Source organism: Agelaius tricolor, unplaced genomic scaffold (assembly GCF_023055355.1).
Source record: "Agelaius tricolor isolate 1412-34295 unplaced genomic scaffold, bAgeTri1.0.p SCAF_25, whole genome shotgun sequence".
NCBI lineage: Eukaryota > Metazoa > Chordata > Aves > Passeriformes > Icteridae > Agelaius > Agelaius tricolor.
Window position 1 is genome coordinate 4,940,539 of NW_027269285.1, and position 21,007 is coordinate 4,961,545.

The 21,007-nt window shown below is 49.2% G+C and overlaps 1 protein-coding gene across 1 annotated transcript in view; it reads left to right on the top strand.

The window, feature by feature from the left end:
- SLC43A2 (solute carrier family 43 member 2) overlaps window positions 1-21,007 on the top strand; it is a 32,366-nt gene that overhangs the window by 3,845 nt on the left and 7,514 nt on the right. The window contains exons 4-13 of the mRNA XM_071447753.1: window positions 5,454-5,643; window positions 6,610-6,665; window positions 7,334-7,410; window positions 13,503-13,595; window positions 14,236-14,369; window positions 14,779-14,981; window positions 15,659-15,802; window positions 19,175-19,313; window positions 19,748-19,880; window positions 20,804-20,877. Coding sequence (XP_071303854.1) covers window positions 5,454-5,643; window positions 6,610-6,665; window positions 7,334-7,410; window positions 13,503-13,595; window positions 14,236-14,369; window positions 14,779-14,981; window positions 15,659-15,802; window positions 19,175-19,313; window positions 19,748-19,880; window positions 20,804-20,877 — 1,243 coding nt within the window. The remainder of the gene's footprint in view (window positions 1-5,453; window positions 5,644-6,609; window positions 6,666-7,333; window positions 7,411-13,502; window positions 13,596-14,235; window positions 14,370-14,778; window positions 14,982-15,658; window positions 15,803-19,174; window positions 19,314-19,747; window positions 19,881-20,803; window positions 20,878-21,007) is intronic.

A 21,007-nucleotide genomic window follows, 5' to 3' on the forward strand; every position in this document is an offset into this window, starting at 1 on the left:
TGAGATGTGCTCTGCTGACAAGAGCTTCACTGGGGGCCCACCTCCTGCTCTTTGCCTTGGCTGCTTTCAGTTTGTCCCAGATCACTGAGGTTCACCTCAGTTCCTCACTCCTCTTCAGCAACCTCTGGCTTTTTTTGGCCCGTGCCCACACACCACAGGGAAAATGCAAATGTTTGGACTGCTGTGAAATTGCTGCCCTGGGGGCAACTGCTCCCTCCCTGTGGCCAACCTGTGCCCCGAGGCAAGAAAGCTTAATCCCTGAGAAGAAATTTGTGCAGTCAAATGTTCTCATTGTCCTCAAATATCTGGCCATCGCTTCTGAACTCGGTGATGGCTTGTGATGAGCTGTGGGGGCATTAATCTGTGCTGACTCACTTTCCTTTCTCTGGTTTTGTCCTCTCTGTAAGAGTTTTGTGGGGAAGACTCCTGGCTCCAAGCGTGTGGAGGCTCTCAATGACCAGCCCCAAACGGAGTTTTCCCTTTGCTGCCATTAGGGTGACCCAATGGTTGCCTTTTTCAGTGTAACCTATTGAATCCTGCAGCCAACTTGGCTGGAAGGCTGGTGCAAACAAATCATGACTAGTAGCCTTTGGGCACTTGTTGTTCCTAATGCTGCTGTGGGCATGCAAGTATTGCAAAGGAAAAAAAAAAATAGAATTTTCCTAATGAGCCAAAGGTTCTTGGCAGGGCTTTCAGTTTGTCAGCATAAGCTCTTGTACTTTGTGATGCTTTCCAATGAAAGGCAAAACTAGACCTTGTCCCTTCTGCAGGCTCTTCTCTGAAGGTAACAGCAGCTGCCCAGAAAGTGCTGCAGTTCATGAGGGACTCCTTGTCTCCCTGTTGAATCCCTTGCTTGCCCTTGGCTCCTCGTGTTGGATTTTACTCACCCATTGGACAAATGTGGGGTCCAATGGACTCTTAACTCAGTAACATGAGGGTGGAGATGGACACCTGGGGGGGAAAAAATCCGAAATAACAAAATATTTTTAGAGCAGTTGTGCAACAGGGCTGGAGTGGGGGGTTGTACCCGCTGGGCCACCTCCTGAGGTATGCTTGAAATTCGCTGACAAGGAGCCTGCTAGTAGCACTTTGTTCCCATTTTAATTTTACTACACTACTACTTGGCCTTTAACCAACTGAAGCAGCATCTTTTATTCGTGCAAGTGCTGACTCCACAGTCTTTATCACCGTTCTGGGCCTTATCAGCTCTGAGGGAATTTGATCAGTCCAGGGCCTTGCCTTGCTATGATGTTTCTGGGATTGGGAAGCTGAACGCTTAGGTCTGAAACATGCTTGAAGAAAGAGAAATGTCCTGAACTTGATAATCTGCTCACAAAGAGCAGAGATAAGGGGCACAGAGGGCTTTCCTCTAAGACAGGGCTGCAGAGTACCAAAGGGATGATAAGCTAATTCACTTACAGTGAGTTAACGAGCCCTGACGTGGTCAAAGGGGGAAGGTGCTGCCTTACAGCTCTTTTCCCATATTTATCTGAGCTCTGGGTGGGGAACTTGCAGTCTCAAGGTCCCTCACAATCTGGGCAGATATGACAGCTAGGATTTGTGGAAGGGCTGCACGTGTGAGGCTGTAAACAGGAAAAGAGTGAAGGTGGTAAATAGTCAGTTTGTACAGGAAACACACTGTGCTGATCAGCAGCTGTCGTGGGAAGGTGCTGGCTGAGAGCAGCTGCAAAATGAAACCACAGCTGGGGAGAGAAGGGGAGGTTAACTGGGACTGTGCCTTGGTCACATGAAGCTTTCAGGCACCCAGAGAGGGGGTCCTGCAAGTGCAAGTGGAAGGGCAGGGAAACCCGAATAAATTGCTTTTGCAGTGGTACAAAGCAAGAACATCTCCTCCCAGTTCCCAGAAGTATGACACCATCCTAAAAAGAGAAAACATGTTCTTATGTGGGCAGACTGCAGAATCAGTTGTTTGCACATGTCTTTCAGTGTGCTATTTTTTTAAACCAATACTCCCTGTTCTTTGCCCTTGATTTCTGTTTTTTTTTTTTTTTCCCTCCATTTTTTTTCTTCTTAAAAAAAAAAAAAAAAGAGGAGAAAGATGAGAGTGTGCAGGCTGTGACAGAGCTATTGTCAGGGTGGCTGGGGGTGTCTTGCCTGTTTGACTCAGTCTGCTCCATGCAATAAGATGAAAGGAAAGCTGCTCTCTGCCATCTGAGATGGCAGTCACTGCTGGAAAAGCCAGACTCGTTCCTCTGGTAATGTGGGGTGTGTGTGTGCCTGGGATTTGAAGAGGTCAGTGAAGAGCAGTTAATGATTGACCTGCTGCTTGGAGAAAGGATGGCTTTGAATGTTCCAGCCTGAACAAATCCCAGCGATGATCTTGACATAAATGATTACCCAGGCAGCCTTCTCCTTACCTAAGCTGTCATTCTTTAAATAGTAACTTGAACTACTAATTGGGCAGTAGAAATCCTGCTGCTTGTGTGGGGAGTGCTGTAAAAATAGGCAGCAATGTTCTTGTAATTGCTGGTAAAGACTTGTAGCTTCTGCTGGCTTGTCAGTGAGGCAGCAGTGAGTGAGCACAGCCCCCGTGCTGCTGCCTTGCCCGGGTGTGACACCTCGAGTGCTGCATGCAGTCGGACTTGGCAAGAGGATTTGGGGAGGGCACCACCTTGGGCACAGAGCCAGTCCTTGCCCAGAGCAGTTTTCCAGATGGAGCCAGGCACACAGGAGATTTGGGAGTGTGGCACGCACCGATCTGGACCGGGACCTGAGCTGTGATTGAGGGGAAGCTGCAGTTTGCTGTAGCCAGGTGCATGGGGTAGGTGAGTAGTTAGGCAGGTTCTCTGCCCATTAAGCCCCTCCTGGCTGCGTGTCCTGTGCTGCCACTCGCTGTCCTGTGCCAACGAGCTGCTGGCACCCAAATCCCTGCTCATGGATGAGCCTGCTCTTGGCTGGACCTTGTGCCTGCAGCACACACCTGCAGCCCTTCCAAAATGTGCTATTTATGGAGGTGGCTCAAAGGATCAGGGGATGTCAGGGTGCCAAGGGCTGCTGGAATCATTTCCATTACGCCTCAGTGGATCTTCTCTTGTTGCTCAGGGGCTGCTTCTATTTTCACAAACAATTTGTATTTCCACATAGTGCTGTTGCCTGGCCCCTCCTTGGAGCTGGCACCCAGCAGCTGTAAACAAGGTGGTTGGTACAGGCAGGGAGTGAAGTTTGGTGTCCATTCCCAGCTTTCCAGTGTGCAAAGAGGGGCAAATTCCTTTGCTGTTCGTGAGCTGTGTCCTCACCTCATGCACACTCATCATGGTGTGTGCTGTGTGAGCTCCTTGGGGGCACACAGCAGTGACCACATCCAAACATGAACAGGAATTTGTGTTCTCCAACTTTAAAGGCTGAGTATTCCTGCTTGGAGATCTCTGTGTGGGGAGGGTTACTGAGGCTTTAACACGTGCAGAAGTTATAAGGTCACTGCACTGTTCATGTCCCTCCACCCTCCTTCCACTCATCAGCTGAGCTATCTCTGGAGAGTGCTGACACAGGGAAACTGCTACTACTTTGTCAATTCCCCCCCTCCTCCTTGTTTTCCCGAGTTTCACCTCTCACCCACATCTGTTTCCTATGAATTTATCTTTGTGGAGAGCCCAAAAGCCTTGATGCTGTGGGTGAAAACTGCAGACAGGCTCCCAAAGTCTGTCCAGGACTGATTTCTAAGGATGTGACTCGGGTCAGTGCCTCAGTGCACTGCCCTCCGTGCAGAGGAGATGCTGCTGGTGGCACATGTGACATTTTGGGGATATTTGTTGCTTACTCTGGCTATCCATGACTAACAGCACAAGAGAAGGGGCAGATTAAGTTATCAGTCAGGAGCACATGGCAGTGGAAAGGAACACAGGCAGTTTGAAGCAATCTTAGCAAAGATGCTGATGGGAGCAATGTAAATGGGGAGAAATGCCCCAGCCTTCCCTGGAGTGCTGGGAGGGGACAGAGGCAGCTCCAAGTCCTCACATATCAGTGCCTGAATTCCTGCTGATACCTGAAGGCAGGAAGGTGGAGCAAGGTTTGTTTGCAGTGGACACAAAGCTGGGAGGGTGGTTTAGGGCAGCTGGGAGAGCCAGGGTGAAACCAGTAACTGTGGAGGAGCTGGGGTTTGAGTAGAAGGGAGGGAGGGGCAAGGTGGGGCTGTGCCACCTCCAGAGCTAACACAGAGCAGCCATGGGGATCTCCCCCACCAGCCACAGCAAGCAGGGAATGGGAAGCCACTGGCACATGAGGGATTCCTGCTAATTAACTAAACCAACCTGGGCTTGCTGGGAATCTCCAGCCTCACTTCCTGCTGGTGGTTCTGTCGGTGACTTCCCTCTGTTCCTCCTTTGCTACTGAACTTTGTCAGATCAATTATTAAATAAGAAGGAGAGTGTTTTATATCACTGGCTTGCAGCAGCAGCATGAGAGCAAGTGCTTTGTCATAGCAGCAAAGGTTCCAGATAAGTGTTGGGAGGAGGAGAGCTGGAGAGCACTGGAGCTGTGAGTTAATGGCAGTCTGAAGGCACACAGCTCACTCGAGGAATTGTAAGCAGCCTTGGGATAGGCATGTAACAGGAGAAGAGCTGACATGAGGCAGTAAAAGGGAACTTCTTTCCTTTCTTGTTTTTTTTTTGAACTGTCCTGTTTCTGTCTTGGTTACACAACGTGGGCTCTGTTCAGCGTGGGAGTTTGCATGCAGAGTTCCTCATGTAAGGGCAAGAACAGAAGAACAGAAAGCTGGGGATATAATTGATCTGTGTGACCTAAACCCATTTTGAAAGAATAGAAAATGCTAATTACAGGGTAGGACTTAAAGATGCATCGATGCTCTAAAAAAACAGAGAAGGCAGGTGAGCTGCCAGCCCCCCTGGGAACAGGGTAGTTAAATCCAGGAAGGATTTTTCAGAGCCAGGACAGTCAAAGCAGGGTGGCTGCTGCAAAGCCATTCTTCATCCTGATGCCTGCAGTGAGGGTAGGAAGCTTTTCATTTGAGCAGGCTGCTGCTCAGTGCCAGGCCTTGTCAGCCTGGTGTCTGGAACCAAAATAACTGATTTGGCTGTAGCTGTCGTTAGTTTTGTAAGGGAAAAGATCTCTGAGAACATGACAGCTGTAGATTAGGAGGACCTTATTTTTGTATCCCTTTGGGTTTAGCAGGGTTTAGTGTCCTGTAATTGCCAGGCCATTGCTGTATAGTTGTTTTAATAAATTAATGAATCTCCATCCCTGGGTTTTTACCCTGCTGCTACGTGGGATATCTGTCTCATGGCTGCTTTTTCCTGTTCAAAGCAGAGCTCATCAGGTTTCCCTCACCCTTCTGCTGCTCTGCTTCTCCATTTCTCACTGATTAGAATAAAAACTGCACTGTGGAGGGCATATACCCAGCAGGGCTTTTCCCTTCCCTCCTCCCTGCAGCATTTTAAGTCTCATCCTAACACACTGTCCTCTCTCACCCCGTGTAGAGACCACCACCAACATCTCTGAGCTCGACAACAGCACAGCTTCAGAGCACAAATGGCCTTCCTGCAACGCCCAGGATGAAATGCTGAACTTGGCCTTCACCATTGGCTCCTTCCTGCTCAGTGCCATCACCCTGCCCCTGGGAATTGTCATGGACAAGTACGGCCCCCGCAAGCTGCGGCTGCTGGGCAGGTGGGTGTGCAGGGCCTGCGGGGGCTGAGGGCTCAGCTCCCCACCCTGGCTGGGTGCTGTGGGCTCCCTGCAGCCTTGGGAAGTGTCTGAGGGATGGGACTGGGATGTGCACAGGACAGCAGAGCAGCTCTGGGGTGATTTCAGCCAGCACAGTGGATTGCTCCATAAGGGAAGGGCCTGGGACTTGGTGTCCACGCTTCAGCTCTGCAGTGCTGCTCTGTGATCCCTGTCCAGATGGAGCCTGGAGGAAGAGCAGAGTCATTTGTGAGTCAGGGAGGGTAGCTTTCTCCTTGGGCTGGGAGCTATGTCCTGAGAGGCACAAAACCAAGATGTTACATCATTGCTTGCAGGCTGGGGAGTTAACTCAGGGATAAACATGTCCTGTTGCCTTTCCCAGGGCCCTTCTCTTCCATGTGGTGTGTTGCTTTCTGCCTCAAACAGCGAGGTTGTCAACTGCTTCTGTCATGGCACAGAGGGATTAGTGACTTCTGGGATCACTGGACCCCAGCACTGTTTTAACTGTCACAATTTTAATGTGGTGAACTTGGTTAGAAACCAAACTGGCCTGTGGGCAGAGTGGGAAAAACAGGGCAAGTCTCTGAGTCAGACCCTGCCAGAGAGGAGTTGAGTGCTGGGGCTCAGGACAAAAGCTGCTGCTGCTGCTGCCTTTGGTCACCCTGAGGTGAGGGCTGGAAAAACTGTGCTGGAAAACCAGTGGGAATTTGGGTCCAGCCAGAGCTGTGTCAGTGCTGGGAGGAAACGTTCCTGCCCCAGCCCTTGTGCAAGGCTTGCCTGTAATACTTGTTTGCCAGTAAGATGTGGGTATTTCCCTGGATTTTTCTTTCCAAATTGCCAGCTTCCCTCTTACAGAAAGTGCCCTGCAAGATGCTGAGGAGGTGGAAGCAGCTGTAATTGACTGTGGGTAGGGCTGTTTGTGAGAAACTGATGGCTCTGGTTCCCTTGCAGTGCCTGCTTTGCCGTGTCCTGTGTGCTGATTGCGTACGGTGCCAGTAACCCCGACTGTAAGTTGGCATCTTTCTGCTGAGCTGGGAGCGTTGCAGGGCTCTGGTTTGGGGTTTTTGGGGAAGCAAAGTTCAAACTGTCAGCCCCCCAGTGCTGTACTGGGGTCACAAGCCAAGCAATCAGCCAGGCTGAAGGAGCTAAGTGGCTCTGGGGAGGGCTGGTGTTTCACAACAAGTGGAGAGTGCAGCAAGGGCCAAATGTCTGAGATACCCAGGTCTCTTGATTTTGTGTTTGGGCAGGGCCAGCTCCTGTAAAGGAGCAATTCCAACTGAGTTCCTGGCTTTTTCAGGGTTGGGAAATAGGTAATAGCACCCAAAGTGTAATTGGCTTTTTTAGCAGAGGTAGATGGAGCTGGCTGCTCAAGAGCAGATAGTGAATGACCCTTTGGATTGTTTGTTCAAGCCAATCTTCCTTTTGAGACCCACCAGACAAGCTGCATCAGCAAGTCTGTGCTTTAGAGAGAAGGAACCCTTCCATCCCCTCTGAGCTGCCTTGGAGGAGAGCCCTGTCCCTGCTGGTCTGTGTGGCTGGGGAGATGGCTGGTGACATGTCCTGAGGGTGTGGATCCACAGTGGTTCCCACATGTCAGGACCAAAGCCTTTAGGGCTCTGTCTCCTTTCCCTCTGCACCCCAGTGGGAGCTGAGGGCAGGTTTTTTATTGTTGCAGCTCTGTCTGTGCTGATATTCATTGCCCTGGCTCTGAATGGCTTTGGTGGGATGTGCATGACCTTCACATCACTCACGGTAAGTGAAGAGTTACTACCTGACTGCTCTGTCCCTCACTGTGGCTGTGAGCTGGGCTGGCAGGCAGCAGCAGAGTGGATCTTCTGCCTGTGGCTTGAATAGCACGTGTTTGTGTTTGGTACAAAGGGTCAGTCACCCTTGGGAGCGAGTCCTTGGTTGTTATTCTAAAGCTTGTTTTCCCCAATCGGTTTTTTTTTTTGTTTTTGTCTTTGTTTTTTTTTTTCACCTGCCCTTTGTATCTCAGGTGAAGGTGGGGAGAAAAAAGGAAGTGTTTTTGTCTAGGGCTCATAATGTGCCTGTACATGCAGTGCTCAGCTGCTTGGCACAGGCTGGAGGTGTGTTTGCACTGGATTTAGCATTGACACAGTGCAGGAAGAGTCAGCAGGGCACAAACCCTTGCAGCTGGGTATGACCAGCTTTCTGCAAGCACAGTGTGCATCTTGCCCCATGGTTCTTCTTGATCACAAAAGGTTTTGCTTTTCAGAAGGGTGGGAGTCCCTCACAGGCTTCCTTAGAAATGCTGTGCTGTTGGGTGTGCACAGCCCACTTGGATATGTTCAGGATTGTATGGAAAGCTTAGGTCAACAACTGTCAGCTGGATCTCTATGTTTTGGGGTTCTTTCTGCCTGGAGGCAGAAGCAGTATCATTCTCCAAATAACTGCTTTATTTTCTGCCTCATTACCCTGATTGTTGTTAGTGTGGCTCAAGCAGGGCTGGGTGGAAAGTCGCCCAGAAAACAAGCCTGGGAAGCACTGATTTTTTTTTTTTTAATTTTTTTTTCCCCTGAGCTGTAGTTAAAAACTCTCAGATTTCAACTGCACTACCTTGAACTTGCTGCTAAAGTAAAACTTCCTGTTAAAGTTACCTCTAATTTAACAGGGCTTAGACACTGGCTGAGGTCCTGAGACATAAATTTGGCACAGGCTGGCTTTAGAGAGCACTCTGTGTACTGTGGTTTTGCTGCTCCTGTTGCTTTCATGTATTCAAAGTTCTCAGACCTCTGTGCAGATGTTCCTCTCTCCTTCATATGTGGTGCTCTTCACTGGGAGCCTTGGCTGTGACCCCAAGGAACTGTGGGCCAATTGTCATCCTGCTTCAAATAAAAGCAAGGAATAGAGGAGCACATCAGTAGTGCTGTGTGAGAGGAGAGGATTCCCATCCTGCTGCTGCCAGCATTGATTATTGTCTCTCTAGGTGATTATTAAGGGGTCACAGATTATTTTAGACCCACTGGTGATGATAGGAGTGAGGGCAGGATAGGGCAGGAATAGATTGAGTGTGCTGTGGCTTTTAGCAGCAGAAGTAAGCAAAGCCACTTGTTAGTGCCCTCATTAGTGAGCCAGTTCTGCAGTGCCAAGGAAGAGCAGCAGCAGGAAAAAGGTCAGCTCCTCCAAGAGGAGATCCAAGCCTTGGGGAGCTCTGAAGGAGTCAGGGATGCTGTGAGGCCACACAGATGCCTCAGGTGGAGCCCATCCCCTCAGCGTGTTCTGCAAAGAGCTGGGGTGGCTTCAGGCCTGACTTCTCCAATCCACAGGCAGGTGTAGCTGCTTGTGCAGCTGCTCAGAGGCATTTTGGTACCTGAGGCGTGTGAATGTCATTAAAAATAGCCTCAAGTGGGAGGGAAACACTCCTTTACCTGCACCACAGCAGAGCTGTGCTGCTGCCTGTTAGAACCAGCTGGATGTTGGCTGTTGGCAGCTCACAGCTTTACCACTCTGCCTGCAAGCTGCACTTGCTGTGTCAAGAACCATCTTCTGCTGTCACAGGGTGATGCCTTGTGGATTCCTTCCAGCTGTGGCCCCTGGAGACAGGCGAGGGAGGGACCCAGGGACGAGCTCATGGGCTGTGCCCTGAACACGCTGTGCCGTGCTCCGCCCTGTGCCCGGCAGGGGACGGGCTGAACGCTGAAAGGGGACACTCCAGAGACCTTTGTAAGGACGTTCATTACCAAGGAGATGATGAGCCCTGCTCCTCCCGGTGCCAGGGGAGCTGGGGCTGGCTGCCACAGGCGCTGGCTGCGTGCACAAGTCACAGCAAGGTGACTCCCTGCTCCTGCCAGCTGCAGGTGACCTGAGCTGCTCCAGGAAACGGGTCAGACCCACTGGTGCCATGGTCCTCAGCCACCCCAGGCAGGTTCTGGTTGCTGCTTCCTGGCAGGGTGTCCCTGAATCCCAGCCCGTGGGGTGTCAGGTGTTGACACCTCCCGGGACACAGTGTGATCTGGTGGCAGGGACCCTCAGGCAGGGATAAACAGGATCTCTGAGGATTAGAGCCTGGGACAGTGCTCCACAAAGCTTTGCCTCTTGAGTTTTGCCTCTTTTCCAGCAACAAGTCCCCAGGGTATCATGAAAGCACATGGCAAGCTGTGGAGCCAAAACAAGCTGCTGCTCCTGGGTGCCTGGGCTGTGGCTTGGGGAGGAGGGGGCAGCCAGCAAAGGCTTCCCAGTTCTGGGAACAAGGTCAGCCTGTGCCTGTTGTTAAAATGCAGAGGGGAGATTTCTGCCTCGTGACTTGGTCTTGGCCAATGTCAGTGAAGATTGGAAATGGAAACAGATCTGTGCTGGTGGCTCTGACAGCAACACAGGAATCTGGCTCTGCTTCTGCTCCGAAGCTATTTCATGCAAAGAAATAAACATGTGTGATAAATTACCACAAAGAGCCTTTTATAGATTGTTCTCTGTCCTGTTTTCCTTTCAAAGAATTACAGCTGCTTTGCTCTGATTTTCTGCTGCAAACAGCCCCCTTTAATCAGAGGGGGGGGGACATTTCTGTGTAGGGAATCTTTTTTGCTTGGAAATATTAGGAAAACTTAGGGCTCTGTGAGCTTTTGTTTGTTGGAGAATGGGAACAGGAGTTTCCATATGCTTTGGGCAAAGGGGGCAGTTTGAGGCTTTCCTGCAGAACATATTTTTAGTGTCTGTGTAACTTCCAAACACACCCCCAATAGGAAAACAAAGTTTAATTGAACAAAAATACCATTTTTCAGTAGTCTAGTTCTCAATGCCTTGATTTTTTTTTTTCTGTTCTTTCAAACAATCCTTGCAAGAGGAGGGAAACGGGCTTTGGTAGCAATGCTGTGCTGTTTTCTGTATATGGAATGTCTCCAGAGAAAAGCTGGAAAACAATATAAATTATTATAAACTCACTGTAGGGCAGATGAGGAAAAAAAAAAAAATCTGCAAGAGGAAATGATTTATCAGTTTAGGATTACAGACCTGCAGTAAAGGACTCCAGTAAAAAACAGTTACGTTGGGCAACATTCACGGAGTGTCTTTGTGACAGGGCATAAAGTTAATATTGCATTGAGTGTCAGTGACCTTTAAACAAGAGGCTTAAGAGTTTCTGTCGTCATAGGTCTTGCAGAATTGGAGCTGTCATACCAGAATGGGCAGAAGTTGCTGGAGGAGTCACTTCTGGCCTGCGGGGATGAGATCAGAATGAGGATTAGATCCTTTTTGGTGGCAGAAAAACAGAGCTCACTTGCTCCATGGCTGGTGTTTTTTATTGCCTTTTTTTTTTTTTTTCTCCTCTCTGTGGTTCATTTTTTCCAATGCTTGCTAGTATAAAGACAGCATGAAAAATGACTTGGTAAATATTGCATGTTGTTTTTGTAGCTGGTCTTTAGGTGAGACCTGCACAGGCACTGCCAGTGCTGGCTCAGTCTGAGAGGTTTTCTGCTCTTGAACTCTTCAAGACTTTTCCCCCTTTTCCCCCTCTGCCCCTCCAGGTAGTCCCACATTTCTGTCCCTCCCAAGTGCTCAGTGTCGGCAGTTTCTGCTTTGATTGGGCTGGATAAGACATTAAATCTCTTCTGTCCAATTTTTTTAATCTAGCTGCTTGCTGGGTGCCAAATTGGATTTGAGGAAATCTTTAGCCTTTCTAGGACTTCTGTCCCAATCAAGGCAGAAGCAGCCTCGGGTTCTCCTGTTTGTGGCTTCCTGTTCTGTGTCTCCAGTAGCCCTCAGAGCAGGAGGATCCACCTGGAAGTTCCTTTCCTGCTGTATGAAAAAAGCTTTTTGTGGACTCTGGATCTCTGGGGAAAACCAGCCCTTGCCAAGAAGCAGCTGTGTTTGTGCAGCTCTTGCCCTGCCCTGAGCTCCCCAGCAGGAGCAGCAGTTTTGTTGTCATTTCTGGACGTTATTTTAAGTTTGGGGTGTTTGGGATGAAACAAATGCCCATCCTGGTGACAGCGACCAGCCCTTTTTACAACCCTCAGCTATTGCACTCGGCAGATGCTGCTTGCTGGGAGTGTGTAAATCGAGGGCAGTGCTTCCAAGAGGAGATTTTCCAGTGCCTGGTAACAGACCTTTGGATCCTTGAGCTGTTTCCTGTCTGCAGCTCCCGGGAGCAGCCTGCTGGCAGCTCTCCCGCATGCGGGGCGATGGGTGTGGGGATGCTCTGCAGAGCAGCACAGCTCTTCTGCCTCCTCCTCCTCCTCCTCCTCCTCCTCCAGGGCAGCATCAGGCTCAGCACATCACTGCTGCTGCCCAGCCTGGGGTTATGTGAGGACCTGCAGGCTGCAGTGCATAGGAAGCTCTGCAGTGAGGCACAGGGATGATAAACAGCCAGATGGGTCCCGGAGTGCTCCTGCTCAGGAATATTCCTGCCTTGTAAACACGCCCTGACACAAGCCAGATTTGCTTGCCTTATATGCTGCTCCTGGGAAAGATGGGTTTGTTTTTCAGCTCTGCAAGGGGAGTGTGATGGCAGCACTTGCTTGCTCAGGTTGATGTTGTCTGGATCTTTTTGTTCAGCAGCCTCTTTGCACAGAAAAAGGGCCGCTCGTGCTTTCAGTCCTAGAAGGCATCTGCAGTGTCCTGCTTTGAGGTCCTCTGAGGCTGACGTGGTAGTGATGCTCAAGTGAATTTGGGGAGTAAGTGACCCAAAAAAAAGGAGGTGGGAGGGAAATCTGCCAGGCTGCAGCAGAATCTCTGCCCATTGACCAGCTTCAGGAGGTGCCAGCCCAGCTCTCCATAGCCTTACAACTTCAGTGTTTCTCCCTTTACTTTCCAGTTTCCAGGACAGCATTAGTGAGTGATGTAAACTTGTTCACTTCTGTTTACTTAGGAAAACAGGGGATTCTTCCTTTCCCAGCAGAGTAGGAAGGTCTCCTGCTGTTTCTGCCTTTGGATCTTGAGTGGAAGCAGGGCTGGTGAGCCATCCTGGGAGTGATTTTGCTGTTCAGGTGGCAGAAGTGGTTGCTGTGAGCTGCTGCTGCCTGTCCTTGCTGAGAGCTTTGCTTTCCCAACAGCTCCTTGCAGAACCAGCCTGGTCTGCTCTCAGCAGTGCCAGCACACCTGATGGGAGCCCAGGCAGTGAAGGGGGTGGATGGCAGGAGTAGCAATGTTGTGTTGCCTGCTGCAGAGCTCAGTAGCTGTGCTGAGTGATAAATCCTTGGGTATCTGGTGTTTGTGACTCCTTCCCTGCACCTCGCTCTGGGATAGTGTGCTGAGGCATCTGAGCCATCCCAGTGATGCAGAAATGATCAGCAGAGAGAGTCTGCTGCCACAGAAGGAGCCTTGGAGATGGCTAGAAATGGAAATGCAAACAGCAGCACTGTTTGTGCTTGTCTCTGTTCCTTCTTGTTATAACAGGAACTTTCTGGTCTGCTGCAAAGGATTTGGGTGCTGACCCAAGGTGCATAAACAAAGCTGGCAGTTCAAGGTGTTGCAGGGTGTGTTAAAGATTGCAGCCTGTGTCTAACAATCCTTGGCTAAAAAGGTGATAAACAGAATTTGGGCACATGTTTGTGGGAGAGGAAAAGTGGTGGCTAAAGGTTTGGGGTAAGGAACTTTTAAAGAAAGCACAAGAGCTGGAGCAAATGCTCCTGTGCTAAAAGTGAATGATGCAAAATATGCTGTCAGTCTGGAAAGAAGCAGCATCAGTAAGCACATAAATCTTGGGCTGTAGACATTCCCTGTCTCTGGAGACACCAGTGAAACCTGCAGAGTAATATCTTGAAGAGCTAAGTCATGCCTAAGTAAAACTGGCTGCTTCACATTCTGGTATCCAGGAGAATTAATCCTAAATGCCAATATCTCCATGAGGGAGCCTCATTCCTGCTCCAGCTGATGTTCCTTTCTCTCCCCAGCTGCCCAACATGTTTGGGGACCTTCGTTCCACGTTCATTGCTCTGATGATTGGCTCCTATGCTTCCTCTGCTGTGACTTTCCCAGGAATCAAGGTGAGGCTGTGGGATCAAGGCTTGTCACTGGTGGTGTTGTGCTGGTGTCTTGCCCTGTTTAGCAATAAAGTGGAAAGAAAGAGGGGCTATTTGCTAAAGCTCTTTTTTAGGGATGTGCATTTGCAAGATTCAGTTCCTGTCTGTATTAGAGACTTCCCAAGTGACTGCCTCAAGAGTGAAGCAGATAAAAAACTTTAGAAGTGCTAAGTAGAAGTGAAAAACTAAAGTTTTTGTTTTAGAAAAGATTGCTTTGTTAATCTCTAAGTTGTGTGTCTATATATATTTGTAATACACAAATGTGTATTTTATCTGTGTGATGGTCACCAATGGTTGGCTTTGAACACAATTCATGGCTGGCAGATGGCACTGAAGGGACACGAGATGGTCACCTGGGCTGCCTGGATAGATCACCTGGTTCTGAACCAGGGCTGTTTCACTGCAGTCTCAGGTGTGCAGGGAGATTCCTGCTGGTTTTCCAAGAAAGTCCTTGTCACAAAACTGGTTTTTGTTACCACTTGAGTTTAACCCATTTTAAGTGTATCATGATGTTCTTTCCCTGTTCCTCTCAGACCTCATTCCAAGAATATTGAAGCATCTTTGTGCTCCTGTAGCCAAACCCATATTCCCTTGTGATTCCCAGGTTATCTATGACTTTGGGGTCTCCTTCATCCTTATCCTGCTTGTCTGGGCAAGCTGTGCAGGACTCGTTTTCCTCAACTGCTTCTTCAACTGGCCCCTGGAGCCTTTCCCAGGACCAGAAGACATGGACTACTCGTAAGTCTCCAGGGCTAATCCCATTCCCAATCCTCTAGGAAAAGCTGGCACAAAGAATATAGAGGAGTAGACAGGGAAGCCCTTGCATGTTGTTTATTGCTGCCACCTCTTAGGCTGAGGATTTCTGCCTGCCACTAGCATGTGATTACCTGTGCAAAGCAGAACTTTCCAAACTGTGGGAATTACGAAGGGAAAATGATCTGTTCCTGGTCATAAGTATTTTTATATTGATTTATGCCAAGTTGGCCCAGGGCAAGTATCTCAGTGTGCTCTGGATCAAAACCATTTGTGGGTCTGTAATGGAAACCAGTGCCTTAAATCCACAAATAGCCTTTCTGACTCCTGCAACGTTGCTGCCTCTGACTCCTCACCCTGTGTTGCAGCTCTCACGCTCTTTGCAACCCAACAGGGTGAAAATAAAGTTCAGCTGGCTGGGATTCGACCACAAAATCACTGGGAAGCAGTTCTACAAGCAAGTGACGACCGTGGGGCGCCGCCTCAGCGTGGGGAGCTCCATGAAGGGCCCCAAGGAGCCAGCAGCTCTGCAGGAGAACAACAAGCTCTGTCTGTCTACAGTGGACCTGGAAGTGAAGTGCCAGCCTGACAGTGCAGGTGTGGTTCTGGGGTGCCCCAGGGTGCTGGCACGGGCCCGTTGGCCTCCCTGCTCTGCTCCAGACTTGTTTGGAAGGGAGCAAAACGTGATCCAGGTGTTGCCAGGGCCTCGTGCCAGCCACCAGGGCTGGAGCAGGAGTTATGTAAGGAATCCTGTCCTTGTGTCCTTCCCTGAACACAGATGGTGCAGCCAGTGGTGGGGACAGCACATGGGAGCTGCTGTGGCTGCAGGGGGACAGGGCAGCTGGTCACTGCTGGCTCTTGGGTGGATTGTTGCCACCATGACCAAGCCTTCTTTACTCTGGGGCATCATAGAATGGTTTGACCTGGAAGGGACCTTAAAGATCATTTAATTCCACCCCTTCCACCAGAACACATTGCTCAAAGCCCCATCCAACCTGGCCTTGATGGTGAAAGCAAATGGTTTGAGGCTTCTGTTTGTCTTAATCCACCAGATCAGGGCAGCCTCCTTTCCTGCTGCCTTGCCCCAGTCACTGGTAGCCAAAGTCCAGCAGCTGCAGCTGCTGATGGTGGGAGCTTGTGAGGGACCAGGTGAACTCCTTGGGGCTGCCACTGGCACTCCTGGCCAGGAGAGGCCCTGCTAGGCCAGAGGCAAAACTGTCAATGTTTGCCAGGCTGTGCTGCCCTCTTCAGAGGCTCTGTTATTCCTCCTGCAGCTGCTCCCTCCTTCATGAAGAGTGTCTTCAGTCCCATCCTGCTGCTCAGCCTCATCACCATGTGTGTCACTCAGCTGAGGCTCATCTTCTACATGGGAGCCATGAACACCATCCTGGAGTTTCTGTCTGGAGATGAAAGTCAAGGTAGGGGGATCTCTGAAGACTTTTACTGCATCCTTGGGGCTGGGAGCTGACCCAGCCTTGGTGAGTGAAGGCAGAGCAGCTGATTACTCAGCAGATACTCCATGCAGGGCAATCCATGGTGTCCAAGTGCACTGACAGCTGCTGGGAGGGTCCAGGGAAGGGCTGGAACCAGCCCAGCACAGAGGGGCAGTGAGGTAGGTGCTTGAATGTCAGGCTAATTTTAACCCTGTGTCTGTCAGATACTGCCCCACGTTATTTCCCCACATAGGCTCTTGCAAGTAACCCCTGGGGGTGGACTGCTGATTTTTATTTTAACTGGAAAACCTATTTCATCAGGTATTTGCTTAAGTTATCCCAAGCAAGCAGAGAATGCAGAGCAGCTGACTCTCATGAGTAATGCTTGGACTCAGAGCCTCAGCCCAGCACCCAGGGGGGGAGAAGTGAAGTCAGAGCTGGTTTTTTGTGCAGCTTGGTGGGTGCTGGGGAGGCTCAGGGCTGCTCCCCGTGCTGCACTCCCTGCATTTATAGTTCTGATGAAGTTCATGGAGCAAACAGGAAAGAGTACATTAGTTTACTGTCAAAAATACCCTGGATTGCAAAACAGGACTTAGCCTTTTTTTTTAAATTTTGTTTTTGTCCTTTGTAGTAAGATCCAGTTTGAACTTGTTAAATCTGGATTGCATGAAGCTGATAAATCAAGAGGCACTCCTCTGAAAACAGGAGTGAGCTCTGGGGGAGGGAAGGAAACTCAGGAAACTCCAAGTGCCCTGGCATTCCCTGAATTGCTTTGTTTCTTGAGCCTCTGACAGCCTGCAGCATTCAGCTCTTTATCTCCTGGCTCAGGAGCCAGCTTAGATATTAAACAGCAAAACAGGACAAACTTCACACTGCCTACCTTTCCCAACACTGCTTCCTTTTCTGCTTACCTTGTAACTCTGACACTGCTTTAAAAAAAAATTATTATTTATTTTTACCCTGGCTTGCTGTACTAATTTAATTTTAATTTCTTTCCTTCTCCTCCCCTCCTTGGAATTTCAGAATTAACATTAACTATATAAGCTACCAATTCTGCTTAGATCAAACTCCCTCCTAAAACAGGGATTGTGCCCCTTGAGTGTGCTGCAATTTTTCTGTGCCACCTTTAAGATTTCTTCCTATTTTTTCCCTTCCTCCCCCTGAATGTAGCCTGGGCTCATTGCAGTGCAGTCTCTGTCTTGGTGTTTCCATGGCATCAGCAAAACAGTGGCATTGTCTGGTCCCAGCAGTGTCAGGCTCTGCTGCAAGAGCAGCTCCAAGGCACGTGCAGCTCTCCAGAAATGCAGTCAGGAGGGGATGGGATGCTGCTCCCTCACATTCCTCCTGGTTCCTGCATTTATTCTCTTGGGTGGGGTTTGCTCAGAGAGCTCCCTCCACCTGCAGCTGCCCTTGGGAGCACTGAGGGAGGGGACAGGAGAGCTGAGTCAAACCCTGCAAGGGTTGTGGTCAAAAGTTAAATATTCCTGGGATTACAACAGGAGAGAAGGATGTGGGGAAAATCATGCAGAGAAGTAGTGAAGTCTTTAATTGCAGTGAGGCTCAATGTCCTTGAAAGTTCTTTCTGTGCAGGTTTTGGTGAATTAGACCTGTCAGGAAACCAAAAGGTGGAGAGAGCAGTCAGCCTGTGGCTGCTTATCTGCTGAAACCCCCCAAAAGATGAGGAAGAAGCTTAAGGGTTCATTCTGTAAATGCCTGTGCAATTGTGTTGTAGGAAGGCAGGGGAGAGGAGACCTGTTAAGCCTAGAACCTGAAATTTGTCTGCATCTTTAATAAATTGTCACCTTGCTCTCAAATGTGGTGATACTGAGAGACCTTGGGCTGGAAAACTCAACAGTGTGAGGTGCTTGCTCAGGGCAGTTCTGAGTGAAAAGCATTTAAAACAGGAAATGTAAAGGCTTGTGCCCATGTGTGCTTCCTTTGCTGGGTATTCTTGCTTTTTCTCCTTGGGAAAGAATGTTTTTTAAGATGACAGATAAGCTGAGAGGCCTTGTTTTCTAGCAGCTACTGTGTTTCCTCCCCTTCCCTTGCTGACCCCATAAATTTCACTCCCTAATTCAAGCTGCCCTCTGCCCTTGCTGTTTAGAGCCTAAGATTAAGTGTTCAGGGTAGCATAAAGAGGCAAAACATGACAGCATGGCTTGCTTCTTACCCTCTATTAAAAAATAACCAGCCAGCAGTAAATCAGCTCCTGCAGTGCTCACAGAGAGTGATGCCACCTGTTTCTCTTGGCTGCAGCAGTTGCTATCATGAGAGGGGATGTGGGGTCACTTCAGGGCTTGTCTTTGTGGGAGGAACGGGGCCATGAATGTGAGTTTGGAGCTTGGAAGTTCCTCTCAGCTCCTTTGCCAGCAGCTGGAGCCAGGAAAAGATCACCAGGTGCCATCCTTGGGCACAGCAGAGCAGCCCTGCTGGGGTTTGCTGCAACTGTTGAGGAGAGAGAGGCTTGTTGGAAACTTTCTCTGCATTACCAAGTGGATTTTGGTGGAAATCCTGGCTGTACAGCTTTGGCTGGACTTAAAAACGGGAGGGACAAATGAAAATTTCAGCTGCTTTGCTTACAGGGCTGTAACTTGTGCTCTGTGTGCTGAGATGGGCAGTTTCAGAGCTACATCCTTATTTTGGAGCTGTGGCACACCGTGACTCACCAGCCCTTCTGTGTAGTGCCTCAGCCACCACGTGGGCTGCTGAGAGGAAGTGGAAAAAAGCCTTGCAGGGTGGGGGAACTGCTCAGTAACGGGAGGGGACGATTTCTTCTGAGTCTGCTGGCATCAGCTTTCCCTTAGCAAGCCACAGAGATACTTCTCTCATCGTTAGCACGAAATTTTCATCACTTTAAACTTTTTAACAATTGCTCACAAATGCTGTTATTTTTAGATGTTAATCTCCTGTCCCCTTTCTTCCAAATTTGTCCATTCAGCACAAACTGGGTTAGTCCTCACCTTCCCAGCCTGATTGTCCTCACTGGAGCATCCCAGCTGGAGAAGCTGTGGCTGCAGCTCCCAGCAAGGCAGGAGAGGAGATGACTAAAGCAGGCCTGGCTGTGCAGCACACAAAGCTTATAAAAACTTTTCCTGCTGGTCCTGCCCAGAATAAACCTCACTGGCACTGAGTGGGGGCTGTGTCCCCGTTTTTGGAGCCCTACCTGCTGCTGCCCAGAGAATTCCAGTGCAGGATCAGAATGGCTGAAAGAAGTGTGCCCAGCATGTCTATTCTGATGTCTGGAAGGTTGATGAATGACTGATAAGAGAAGTGATAATGGCAAGGGTTTTTTTTTTCATATTTTTTCCTCTCGCTTGGACTGAAAACTATTTTTAATAATTTTTCTTTTCCCTGCAGTGGCTTTCTACACTTCCATTTTTGGGGTCCTGCAGCTGCTGTGCCTGCTGACAGCGCCTGTGATCGGATACATCATGGACTGGAGAATGAAAGAGTGTGATGATGGCTCAGAAGAGAATGAGGAGAGCAACGCTGAGCAGTGCGTAGTGTGCCCCACACGGGACATGCAGCCACCTGGCAGGCCCCCTCTGCTCTGCCTTGTGTGCTGTGGGATCAAAGACTGAACAGAATAATGGCTCTGCAGTATAGAAAAGAAAGCCTGAAGGAAGACTTGATAATTGCAGAGGAAAGGAGCAGACTATCTTCCATGTCCACTAAGATCAGTCGAGAAGAGCAAATTTAAGTTGTAGCAGGAGAGGCTCAGACTTCCCTCCTAGCCTAAGAGTAAGAGTAACAGCACTGAAATAATTACCCAGATGTTCCTCAGCTTCCACTGGTGGAGATCCCAGCACCTCCATAGGCAGTTCTGTAACCAGACTGGTGTAGATAGTTGATGTGATGTGTAGAGAATCTTGCTGTGAGTCCCAGCAGCTGCTGGGAGTGTTTGTAACCCAGGTTTTGCTGTCCTTCCAGAGGTGACAAGAAAAAGAAAAAGCGTGACCGTCAGATCCAGAAAATCACCAACGCCACCAATGCCTTTGTATTCACCAACTTCCTGCTGGTTGGATTTGGAATCACCTGTCTTATTCCTAATCTACCCTTGCAGGTGAGTAGGTGAAATGGGTGGGGTGCTGGCAGAATGACAGCACAGTGCCAGGAGAACCAGCTGGTGGTGGCAGGAGGGCTGGGACTGGCACTGCTGGGAAACTTCCATCCTGCTTTGCAAGCCCCACTTTCAGAGCAGAAACAAATAACACTGTGCAGTTTAGATCTCTTGGGAAAACCTGAACAAGCAGCTGTAGTTAAAATGCCACTTGATTCAGAATTTATTTGCACTTTAAAGTTTTTTTTTTTTTAACTTTTCTTGAAGTTTCTGCAGCTGGCCTGTGTGGCAACAAATTCTTGCCCACCAAGATCCTCTCAGCAGTGCCTGTACATTTAAACTGGGCTTGATTTAAGCTGCTGAAGGTTGTAAAAACTTGCAGCAAGAAGCATAACAGAGTGATGTGTACAGCAGCTTATTCCTGCGTCAAATGCTGTGCCCAGTGGTACCTGTGGGATTATAAACCTGTTAAAATATTTATTCTGTGGCACCACCTATTTTTGGCAGAGGAGTTTAGTGATTTTATGCTACACTTAAACACACCTTCATGATGTAGGCAAACATCAGTTTGCCTATGAGCAAGTAAGAGCAGTTTGCTCATACTTACGTGTTGTCTGCAATAACCTGTGGAAAATTAACTAAATTGGTGGCCATGGAAAAAGCATTGTGATCCTGGCCAGGGGTTGCTGGGGACACGTCCTTGCAGCAGTGCCACCTACAAATGACAGAGGTCTTGTGTGTGTGCAGAGTAAGGAAAAGCAGTGCCTGGAGACAGGTACAAATTTGTTCCCTCATGCTGATATTTCAGGTTTTGGGTCTGGGTTTCCCAATCCTACCTGAAAAGAACAGCTTTTAGGAATGGTGTTGGGTTCTGGCACACCTGAGTGGGTGTCTAGGATGTGACATTTTTCTGCTTCTTTTTTCAGATTCTGTCCTTCATTTTGCACACAATTGTGAGAGGATTCATCCACTCAGCTGTGGGAGGCCTCTATGCAGCTGTGTAAGTCTCTGGTTCCCTATAAGATGTGGCTGGCCAGATAAACTGGTTTGGGATGATGGGCTGTCCAGGGGAGATGGAGATCAGGAATGAGGTCTTCATGGTCAGAGGGGAAAAATGATGCAACTTGTTT